Below are 11,933 nucleotides of genomic sequence, written 5' to 3'. Positions count from 1 at the left end.
GTCAGACATGGCTAAAAATGGATCAAATATATCAATTCTATTTGTTATAAAAAAAAAACATAGATTAAAAAAAGAAAAAAAAAATCTTCAATTCCTTCTTTTAGTAGATAGATAGATAGATAATATATATTATATTAACATGTTGATGTGAATTAATATATTAAAGAAATTCGGTTTTAAACGAAAACCGAATTGAAATTTTCTGTTTCGTTCCATTTCAAATTTCGGTTTTAAAAATTTGTACTCATTGGTTCGGTTTTTAACCGAATAAACCGACTGCTCAGCCAATCTGTTGGTACCTTGAAGAGAAAGAAAACTCCGAGCCTTTTACGACTACTGCAGCAATAGCGTGAATAGAGAGTAAGGAGAGGAGCTGTTTGTTCATTATTTCGAACATGTTCAGAAACCAGTATGATACAGACGTGACGACATGGAGCCCAGCAGGACGGCTCTTTCAGGTCGAATACGCAATGGAGGCCGTCAAGCAAGGGTCGGCCGCAATTGGTCTCCGATCAAAGACACATGTCGTCTTGGCTAGCGTTAACAAGGCCAATTCAGAGCTTTCGTCGCACCAGAAGAAAATTTTCAAGATTGACGATCACATTGGTATCGCCATTGCTGGCCTCACTGCTGACGGTAGAGTCCTTTCTAGATATCTCAGATCCGAATGCATCAACTACAACTTCACTTACGAATCTCCTCTTCCGGTTGGGAGACTCGTAGTTCAGCTAGCCGACAAGGCGCAGGTGCACAACGAACCCTAGTTCTATTGTCCCCATTATTTACTTTTCATGGTTGAGTTTAATTTGATTAATGGAATATTGGAATCTTAGGTTTTGGAATGGGAATGGAAATGAATGCATGTTTCCTTTAGGGTTTTGGGTTGGAACATGTTCTGATGAATTGAAAAGGAAGTTAGATAAGATAATTATTGTTTTCTCTCTGTTTATTTGTTCAATTTGTTCGCATTGTGGTTGTGTATGATTTTTGACGGGTGACAGTAACACCATTATTGGATCAATGAAGTGAAAATTTAGGCTTAGTGCAAGAAGTAGCAAGGTTGAGATTTCTCTAGGTTAGGGCTTTAGCTGAGGGGATTAGGGAAATTTGGAAGCGGAAAATAGGATGGAGTATGCAATTCTTATTTCGTTTTCTTTATATGTTCTTTTTATTTCTTTCTTTTTTTTTTCTTTTTCTTTTTTGCGAGTGGGGGAGTTTGATTTTTGGTGTCAGTATTATTTGACGTCTGAAAGCTATAACTAGCTAGTTAATGTTTTTTGCCCCCTTCTTATCTGCAATTGAATACTTTTTGATCCATACCATATGCTTATTTCCGTTCTGTTTCACCAAGTTCTTTGGTGTCTTAATATTTTTTTTTGTTCCGCTATAGAGGGTAGAGAGATCCTCCACAAAGTTCAGTGATATACTCAAAAAACAGAAACAAAAGGCATGACATTATCTTGAACTCGTTAGACATACCTCAAAATAACCACATTTTAGTCACTCCTTCCTGAATCAATCTCCTGGTAAGTTGGCAAATTTGGGCAGTCCAGCCTAGTAGTTTGAATTCTTTAGCTATAATCAGTTTGTGTTTAAAATGTCAGAGTTATTGATTTAGTCATTCAGGAGTTATTGTGTTTTTGTAACGATAGTGGAAAGCATGGAGACTGATATTGAAATGATATTCAAGTGAATTTTCTGCATATAATGTCTATGGTGAGTGATTCCTATAAAAACTAGTGGTTTTAGGTTCCAGTTGAGTGATTCTTTGTATTCTCCCTCTTTTTTCTGTCTCCATCTTCTCTCAAATTCTGTAAACAACCATTGCAGTCATCAAAAGCCCTAAGATTCGTTATCAGAGGAGCTCATTCAACAACCCTAAAGGTCTAAAACTGATATAGGTTTTACTTTTATTTTTTCAAGTTTACATTAAAGCCTGTAATTTTCCTGTTTCAGCAATTTGTTGTCATTTGTGCCAAACAATTTCTGAATTTTCTCATTCTTGGATACCCCTCATAAACCTTTATTTAATTATACAATGTTTTATCTTAGAAATCCACCTAAAACTCTAGATTCTATGTTTTCTTAAGTTTTCTTTACAACCCAAAATTTTTGCCTTTTTTTTATGCAATATGTACTCTGAACCACACCAAACTTGGTTGACCTGTACATCTATATAGGACAAATGTATATACTATGTACAAAATTTCAAACCTATACCCATTTTCCCCAATTCAAAACTTTTCACACTTTTTGGACAAACCTTTAATTGTTGTAGTTAAGCTCTGAGATCTCTAATTCTCTACCTCTATTCTTGAAAATTGAAATCATCCCCAAGCCCTATTCTAGCTAATTATTTCTTTCCTAGGTCATTCTAATCCTACAACAGTTTGAGACCAAAGCAGGTGGTCCTACATCAATTGGTAGCAAAGCTATCAGTCCTACATCACTCACACAATGAGGTGCCTAATACCAAGGACATGAGTGTTGCATACCTCCATTGAAGTAGGTTTCTCATCACTGGGTTCAGTTAAAGATTGGATTTTTCTTTTTCTTTTTTTGTATTTTTGCTTCAATATGGGTTTTAGTTAGTTTGGGCTAATCCTCTTTTTGGCATCATATTTAGTATTTTAAAATCTTTTTGATTTTATTTTTTATGTTCATGTGCTTTTGTTTTCAATTATGTTTTTTTTTTGGCTTTGTATACATGACTTCTATGCCCTTCCATTATAAAATGGCATCTAAGCATCTGCTTTCATCTATTTAAATAAGAAGGTAAAACTTAATTGAGGCAATTTTTATATCTTATTTTTATGTCAATTAAATATTTTTCCCCGTATAACGAATTAGTTCTTATTGCCATGTGTATTTTTATAGATCTTCCCATTTTAGTTAATGTTTCTATAAGGATAATTGAGGCCAATGATGTTTAAGCCTCAAACATCGAGCAGTATTGCATGGACTTGGGCATAGGAGTTGGAACCTGACGTGTCGAGGAGTCCAATTCAGTGTGAACTCAAAAAAGTAGGATTTATGGACACACTTCACATAAATAATATTTTATTATATATTTAAATATTATGATTTCTAATATTATTTTTAAAATAATAGAACTATAAGTAATTAATGTTTTTAAGTAATTAATATTATTTCTAATATTTCACATAAATAATATTTTTCATTGTTTTCCTAGTTTTGATGTGTGTATTACATAAAAAAACTCCAATAATTTTCAAGGTGCTAAGGTGAAAATAGAGGGGCAAAAAATCTAGGAACTTATTGAGGTACTCTTAAAGAAGGAATCATAATTTTCAAGGTGCTAAGGTGAGGCTAGGTGACAATGGGCGCCTTGTCACCTAGTTGCCTCGTGGGCATCTAGACATCACCTAGGCGATGGATTCTTGTAAGTCAAAAACATATATCCTAGGGTAGTTCCCTAGGTTCCATAAACATATTTCCTTAATAATTATCCCTAATATTTTTTTTTTTTGAGAAAGGTAAAGAATTTATTTAGAACATAAAAGAGAGTTACAACAAGGCCCAAACCACTAATACTGCCTGGGCCTAATACAGATTACAAGCCCATCCATGGTTTAGAACAAAACAAAAGAGATACATTCTGGTTTTTAAATTCCTCATTCATCGACACCTAGGAACATAGCTTGCCCATGGCTCTCTGCACTACTTCATCCGAGCTTTTGAATTGACCACAGAATATTCTGTTATTTCTTTCAGTCCAAATGGACCATAGCACAGCTAGCGGAATGGTACTCCAAACAAGCTTTCCTTTCTTGCTGAGACCCTCAATTCTCCAATACATCAGCAACTCCTTCACAGATTTTGGCATAGTCCAGCTAATATCCAAAACCTTTAGAAAATGCCCCCAGACCAAAGAAGAAACTGGACAATGGATACACAAGTGCTCTGTAGTTTCTGCAAGGTTTCCACACAAACCACAGGAGAGGTCCAGAATCTGAATACCACATCTCTTCAGGTTAGTCTTGGTCAGACATTTATCAAGAGCCATTGTCCAGACTAGGAAATTGATCTTGGAGGGACTAGTTGGATTTCAAATCTGCCTGGCAGGGAAGTTCTCCTGACCTGATCTGCACAACTTAAGAAACAGGGATTTAACTGAGAAGCTACCATCTGCATTCCACTTCTAAACCCATTCATCCTCTAAACTCAAATCAATCCTCTGATTTTGAAGCAGCCCCGACAATACCACATACTCTTCCACCTCCCAATCAAACAAACTTCTCCTACACAGAGGAGTCCAAATAGTGGAGTCACCAGAAATGCCAAAGTTACCAGCAACTGAAGAATCTTGATTCATAGAAATTTGGAACAGAAGGGGAAAAGCATCAGCCAAGGAACCCTTTGAACACTAGGGATCCTTCCAAAATTTGATTCTATCCCCCTTACCAACCTTAAATCTGATCCCATCCAGGAAGAAAGGAATGTTCTTCAAGATACCTGCCCAGAGAGATTTACCCCCATTTGGATGAGGCTTCTTAGATCTACAATCACCCCATACCACTCCATATTTTGCCACAATAAGACTTCACCACGCATTCCTCTCAAAAGAAAATCGCCATAACCATTTACTAAGAAGGGCAGAATTAAGTTCCTTCAACTTTCTTATTCTCAGCCCACCAACTTCCTTAGGAAGGTACACTTGCTCCCACTTTACAATGTGAATCTTCTTTTCATCATCCCAACCCCTCCATAAGAAATTCCTTTGGAGTTGCTCCAGCCTATTTGCAATTTTGTTTGGGATGGGGAAAAGAGATAGGAAATAAGTAGGGAGGTTGGAAAGGGTGCTCTAAATCAATGTAACCCTACCTCCAAAAGATAGATATTTTGCCTTCCAAGAGGCCAGTTTCTTCTCCATTCTCTCAATAATTGAGCACCAGATTGAGGAGGAAGAGTATTTGGCCCCGAGAGGCAGTCCCAAATACTTTAACGGGAGGAAATCAGTTTGACAAGCCATCACTTTTGTACATTCTTCTAAATTTGAAACATGGCCCACTGGGATGATCTTACTTTTACTCATGTTAACTTTGAGATCAGACACCACTTCAAACCAGCTCAGAATCCCAAGCACTGAATCCAATTGAGTCATAGAAGCATCCACAAAACATAGGGTATCATATCCAAATTGGAGGGTATTGACTTTCTCCTTTCCAGGGGAGATTGCAAACCCATTCCATAAACCGGATTCTGCTGCCTTCTTGCTAAAAAGTGTGAAAATTTCCATGATACAGATGAACAACAAAGGGGACAGAGGATCTCCCTGCCTCAGACCCCAAGAGCTACCAAAAAACCCTGTCGATTGACCGTTAATTAGGATTGAAAATTTTGGGGTCTTGATACAAACTCTGATCCAGTTTCTCCATTTCTGTCCAAAATTCATACTATCCAACACACGATCTAGACAATTCTAGTTGATGAAGTCATAAGCTTTCTCAATATCAAGTTTACAAATCACACCTGGGCTTCCCTCTATTTTTTTGGAACCAATTAACTCATTGGCAATTAGAATTGAGTCTACCATCTGCCTCCCTGGCACAAAAGCACTCTGGTTATTGGAGATTACACTGCCTAACACCCCTTTCATAAGAAAAGTTATAGAAAACCAACACATTCATGATGGTTCAACCCTTATTTTTTATTAGACAAAATTTTAAGTTCTTCCTTACTTATTGGTTCAAGTTTTGAAGTCTCTGAGGTTCAATACAGTAGTTAGCAATGCTTGTGTTGATTAAATCCTAACAAATAAGAAAATAATTAAAAGAAACTAGTATATAAACACACAATATGAATATTTTAGTTTAATAATGTATATTTTATAATTATAATCTCAAAATATTAAGAACATAAAAATATTTTATAACACAATATACAAAACTACTTGGCAATTAGGCGAGGTGAGCCTCCATGGGCGCCTTTTCGCCTAGGCATTGCCTTGACAACTATGGAAGGAATTGCAAAAGGAAAGAATGGGCAAGGAAAGTGAGGGAGTTAAGGTTTTTGAGGCAGGAACAAAGTTAGAGGATGACAGAGGAGAAAATAGAGAGGAAGTGTAGAAACTAGTAGGGAGGATTCAATGGTAGATTTTGTAGGAAAGTTTGGCTATAAATTGAAGGATCCAAATGACCTGAAAACTTTCTTGAGTAAGAAGAAGGTTGAGAGTAAAATTTGAGTTGACCTCATTTTTATACAAAGAGACAGAGAAAAGGGATGAGGAAATCAATTCTCTCTCCAATTTGATCTGTCTCATGAATCAAGTCTATTGGGATTTGTCCAAGCTAGACAATAGGATCTGGGTTCCCTAGCCCAAAGGGACCTTCTCTTGTGCTTCTTTTTTTAAGTCCCTTTGTCAATTTTCCTCTCAACAGGTTTTCCCTTCAAAGGAAATTTGGTGTAAGCCGGTTCCCCCAAAGATAACGGCTTTTTGTTCGGTAGCGTATCATGGGAAAGTGAACACTTTAGATAACCTACAAAAGAGAAGGCATTTTCTTTGTATTTCACCCAATTGGTGTACTCTCTGTAGAACTCATGGGGAGGACTGTCACCACCTACTAATGTCATGTCCTTTTTTTGCATAATTATGGGATTGGCTCTTCTTGTTATTTGGGTGCAGGTGGAACATGCCAGCAAAAGTGTGGATGATCTTTAACCCTTCTACCTTCAGTTGGCCCAAAAAAAGAGGGAGAATCATGTGGAGATGTGCTAGAGCAGTCTTGCTATAGTCAATTTGGGAAGAAAGGAATGCCAGAATCTTGCAAGACAAGAAGAGGAGCAGCCAAGATCTAAAAGATTGTGTGTTGAATAGGGAAATCCACTGGCTAAAGACTTTGGAACTTTTCCATCACTTTTCCTTTTCAAACTTATTGAGAAATTGGTTAGCAGTAGCAAGGTGCTCTTCTAAGAAGACTAAGGCAATTACAAGATGGATCCCACCGCCCGAAGGTTCAATGAAACTGAATTTTGATGGGAGCAATCAGGGCAATCCAGGGCACTTTGGAATGGGGGGGGGGGGTCTTGAGAAATGAGGCTGGTGATATTGTACTTCTCTATTCAAGTCCATTGGGATTTGGGATTCAGTCAGAGCAGAACTATTAGCAGCCATACAAGGAGTGAAACTTGTAAATCAATTAGGTGTAAGACAACTTGTTATCAAAGGAGACTCCAAGGTGGTGGTGGGGTGGTTGCAGAACCTTGAGGGGTGCTACAGAAATGAAGTCAAAAAATTTAAGTGGTTGACAAGGAATATGTTTGTTAGTACACAATGGGTGGGGAGATCAGCAAATGCTTTGGCTGATGGCTTAGCTAAGCAAGGGGCAAATAGGGAAGTCTTGTTTTAGGCTCGGCTGTAATGCTTGCCTTTTCCTTCACAGTTTCTTTGTAATCAGTTGAGACAGGCTGCAGCTCGCGCCTCTCCACGAGCTGTTGTATGGGTTCTCCGTTATCTTTTGAAGTAATAAAATTATCTTCATTCATAAAAAAAAAGAAGGTTGAGAGTAAAATGAGGAAGAGGAAATTGAGTGAAGCCAAAAGGTTGAAGTTGGATGTGGAAGGAGACAGAAGTTTAGTAAAAGAAGAGAAAGGAGAAAAGGGAATAAGTAGGAGGGTAAAATTGAAGTTATTTAAAAATGAAAATAACAAGTTGGGATGTAAGAGGTACAGCGAGCGCAAGGCATAGTTTTCTAGGCGCCAAGGTGAACCTAGGCAACAAGAGAATGCTTGGTCGCCTAGGCACCCGCTTGGGTGTCGCTTAATGTTCAAAAAAGGATAGAACAATAAGAGGTTGAGCCCCTGTTTCTGTCGTAGAAATATTAGTAAAAGAAGGGGCGTAGTCCTTGTTCTTGTCATAGAAAAAAGAAAGCATGAATAAAATCCTTAGAAAGGATGGAGAAGAAAGGGTGGAGCCCCTATTTTTGTTCTAGAAGAAGAAGAAAAAGAAAAAGAAGAGCCTCTACCCTATTTTTATTCCAAAAAATAAAAAGAAGGGGAAGAGATCCTACTTTTGTTCTAGGGGTGGAGTCGAGCCACTATTTACTCCAAAAGAAAAGAAGGGGTGGAGCCCCTATTTTTGTTCCAAAAAGAGAAGAAGAAGAAGAAGAAGAAGAAGAAGAAGAAGGGGCGGAGCCCCTGTTTTTGATCCACAAAAAAAATAAAGGAAAAAGAAGGGGTAGAGCCCTTGCTTTTGTTCCAAAAAAAAAAGAAAAAGAAGTGGTGGAACCCCTGCTTTGGTTCAAAAAAAAAAAAGAAAAATCCAAAAGAAGAAGGGGTGGAGCATACCTTCTATGGTTGTTCATTTTCCTTGTTTCTTCAAAGACTTTGAATGAACAACTATCCTCGTTTCTTCAGTCTACGAATAACTATCATCGAATAGCTATCAAAACCCTAGCGAAATAAGAAACCAATAAAAACATATTATTTTATGAAAGAAATAAAAAGAATGGTTTAGTGTATCTTAATTATCATAATATTATAAGCTCAAAATATAAAAAATATAAGAAACTTAAAGAATTTATATATAAATGTCATGGATGGCGAGGTAAGCCCCAAAAAGTGCCTAAATGCCTAGGTGCCTGCTTGGGCATTGCCTTGATAACTATGGAATGAGGAAAAGATCATTCATAAAGGAGATGATTAGGAAAGCAAACCCAGATGTGGTCCTAATTCAAGAATCTAAATTGGCAGAATTTGATAATGGATGGGCCAAAAATATTTGGAAGGCTAGGGGATTAAGGCAATGGTACCATCTTGGAGATCCTTAGCCTCAGGGGGCTTAGTGACTTTGTTGAAAAGTGAAGTGCTCATAGGCATTGAAGAACTTGTTAGTAATTTCTCAGTGTCCATTAAATTTAGACAAGTGGAGGATGGTTTTGAGTGGGTGCTAACAGATTTATATGGTCCCAATGGTTATAGGGAGAGAAATGAAATGTGGAAAGAACTAGAGGATATTAGAGGGTTATGGGAAGGGCCTTGGTGCATAGGAAGTGATTTCAATGTAATTAGATTCACAAAGGAAACCAATAATTTGAGGCAGGGAGTAACGACAAGCATGAGGAAGTTTAATCAATTTGTGAGTACATTTGAGCTTAAGTAAGTTCCCTTGCTACACAATAATTTTATTTACTCCAATCTCCAAATATCCCAATTTGCTCTAAATTGGACAGGTTCCTCTTCTCATTGGATTGGGAAGAGCATTGGGGAGGTGTAGTGTCCAAATCTTTGCCTAGAGTAACTTCTGACCATTGGCAAATTCTGATTTATAAGGAGGATTTGAGAAGTGTGGGCTCATCTCCTTTCAAATTCGAAAATGTGTGGTTTTGCCATCTAGGTTTTATAAAGAGGGTAAAGGAATGGTGGGAGGATAGTGACCCCAAAGTTAAATGGCAAGGAATGAGATTCCATAAGAAACTCTATATGTTGAAAATTAAAATTAAAGAATGTAACATCATGGATTTTGGGTGACTCGAAGAAAGAAAGCAAATAGTGATTGAGCAGGTTGAGGAAATAGATTTGAAAGAAGGTTCTTTTGAGGATAGTGATAAGGAGCAAAGATGGTCTCTGAGGAGAAATAGTTGGAGGACATTATATTCCAAAAGGAAATAAGTTGGAGACAAAAATCAAGGCATAAAAAGGTAAAGGAGGGAGATAGGAATACAAAGAATACAAAGTTTTTCGTGTAGTAGCAAATGGGAGAAGGAAAAAATTTATCCCAAAGTTAGAGGTGGGGGTGAAACTCTCATGTGACAAGATGAGATAGTCGAGGTGTTTGTGGATCACTTTAAGTCAATATTTAGAAGGCCCCTAGGTGGTAGAGTGTTGGTAGAAGGATTGGAGTGGCCAAGTTTAGTGGTGGAGGTCAAGGAGTGATTAGAAAGAAAATTTGAATAGGAGGAAATAAAGGAAGCAGTCTTTTCTATGGATAGATCAAAACCTCCAGGGCCGAATGGGTTTACAATGGCATTCTATCAAGATTGTTGGGATATCTTGAAGGAGGACATTTATCTAGTCTTCAATGAGTTTTACAAAAGAGGAGTCATTAATCCAGGGCTTAATTCCACCTTTATTGCTTTGATACCCAAGAAGAGTGATGTTGTCTATCCAAGCGATTTTAGACCAATTAGTTTGGTGAATAGTCTGTATAAGATTATAGAAAAAGTGTTGTTTCTTAGGATTAGGCAAGCCTTTTCCACCATTTCACCTAATTAAGGGGCTTTTGTGAAAGGGAGATATTTGTTATGAAAAGAAGGCTTTGAAATAAAGAAACAAGGTGGCAAATCAAGGTTCGATGCATAATATTTGTTTTTGTTGAAGATTAATTAGTTTTATGATGTTTTTCTGAGTAGATGTTTTATGTTAGTTGTTAGATAGGAGGTGGGGACCACAGTAGTTATGTGAGTCCAAGTTTTATTATGTTTTTTTGAGTGTTATATATGCTGTCTTATGTTTTGCCGCTCTATAAGGGCATAGTTGTCTTTGTACTGTTCTATTATTTTAGTATAAATAATAAGTGAAGGGGGCAGCCAGATTATTGCTCTCTTTTCTTTCAACTTCTCTTGTTCTCCTTCTCTCTTCAAGAAACTACTTACTTTCATATTTTTTAATTCAGCAGATTTCTACTGTTTTGACTTTTTTGGGTGAGTATTTGTTGCAACTTGTGAGGGAGGAAACCTATAGGCTATGGCGCTTTATGCTTCCTGTTTTCTTGGTGGCAGGTTTGCACACAACGGTCTTGGAAACGTCCTTATGGTGTGGGCTTACTGGTTGCTGGCTTGGATGAATCTGGCGCTCACCTTTATTATAATTGCCCAAGTGGGAACTACTTTGAATATCAGGCTTTTGCCATTGGATCCCGCTCGCAAGCTGCCAAGACTTACTTGGAGCGCAAGTTTGAGACTTTCATGAGCTCCACCCGGGAAGATCTGATAAAAGATGCACTCTCTGCAATCAAGGAAACATTACAAGGTGAGAAGCTGACCAGCTCTATCTGCACTGTTGCCGTGGTTGGAGTAGGGGAGCCGTTTCACATTATGGATCAGAAAACCATACAGGAAGTGATTGAATCATTAGAGTTGAAGGAAGATGAGACTGTTGACCAAGGTGCAGCTATGCAGGAGGACAGGAGCCCAGAAGCAGCCCCAATGGATATTTGATGACACAAGAAGAAGCGGCTGTTTTATGAGGGAACTTAGAGATCGTTTTGAGAAATAGGCTTAGGGATAATGACAGTTCCAACTTCTCAGCGGATCTTTTATGAATCCTTACTTGTTCTTGGTTCCCACTGCCCAACATCTTTTTTTGAACTTAATTTATTGGACATTCTGTTTTAATCAGATATAGAAGACATTTTGTGTTGTGCCCATGCTACAGTTACTTAAGGTAATCAAGTTAATTGTGTTATATATTTTTGGTGATTTTCAACTTGTCAGGAGGAATATATCTGGATTAGAAATTTCATGTAATCAACGAGCCTTTTCTTGGATTGTGGTTCTACTGCTTTCCCTCTAATGGGTGAGCGTATTAAAGGTTTCAAGTAGGACCTATAGCTAACCAGAACTGTCACCCGCCGACTCCGTTGGTGCTTTAATTGCTCGGTAAAGAGGCACTATTACCGGCCATTTATCGCACCTATTCCCGAAAGATGAATGAATTCACTTGGTAGTTGCTAAGCGGATTACTTGCTATTTACGTACCACATGTCTACATATTTCCCCTTTTTAATAATATTCTCGTTATAAATCATTTACCATAAATTGAAATCAAATGATGATCTCTGCGACCGTGGGAACCAGTGATGGTTTAGAAAGAAGTCTACTTAGCATCCACAAAACTTAGGAAATGAACAACTCAGCAGATCTTGGCATTGGGATCTGCTGCTGCTGCTGGTTGGTGGTTAACCTATTTCAGAT

The 11,933-nt window shown here is 37.7% G+C and overlaps 1 protein-coding gene across 1 annotated transcript; it reads left to right on the top strand.

Annotated features, from left to right (window-relative positions):
* Positions 1–282: 282 nt before the first annotated feature.
* Positions 283–11,438, top strand: LOC104601831 (proteasome subunit alpha type-1-B-like). The gene is made up of 2 exons (XM_010265314.3): positions 283–746; positions 10,740–11,438. Exons 1-2 carry the CDS (start codon positions 396–398, stop codon positions 11,175–11,177), a joined length of 789 nt encoding a protein of 262 aa, XP_010263616.1. The 5' UTR covers positions 283–395; the 3' UTR covers positions 11,178–11,438.
* Positions 11,439–11,933: the final 495 nt, after the last annotated feature.

The sequence above is a fragment of the Nelumbo nucifera genome, chromosome 1 (genome assembly GCF_055504915.1).
Source record: "Nelumbo nucifera cultivar China Antique chromosome 1, China Antique-T2T, whole genome shotgun sequence".
Lineage (NCBI taxonomy): Eukaryota > Viridiplantae > Streptophyta > Magnoliopsida > Proteales > Nelumbonaceae > Nelumbo > Nelumbo nucifera.
Note: the sequence above shows the minus strand (reverse complement) of the source record. Positions and strands in the feature narration are given on the sequence as shown.

Coding starts and splice junctions, on each gene's coding strand:
- LOC104601831 (XM_010265314.3), top strand. CDS start 396: ATGTTCAGAAACCAGTATGATACAGACGTGACGACATGGAGCCCAGCA. Junction 747..10,739: donor AGCTAGCCGACAAGGCGCAG/GTGCACAACGAA, acceptor TCTTGGTGGCAG/GTTTGCACACAACGGTCTTG.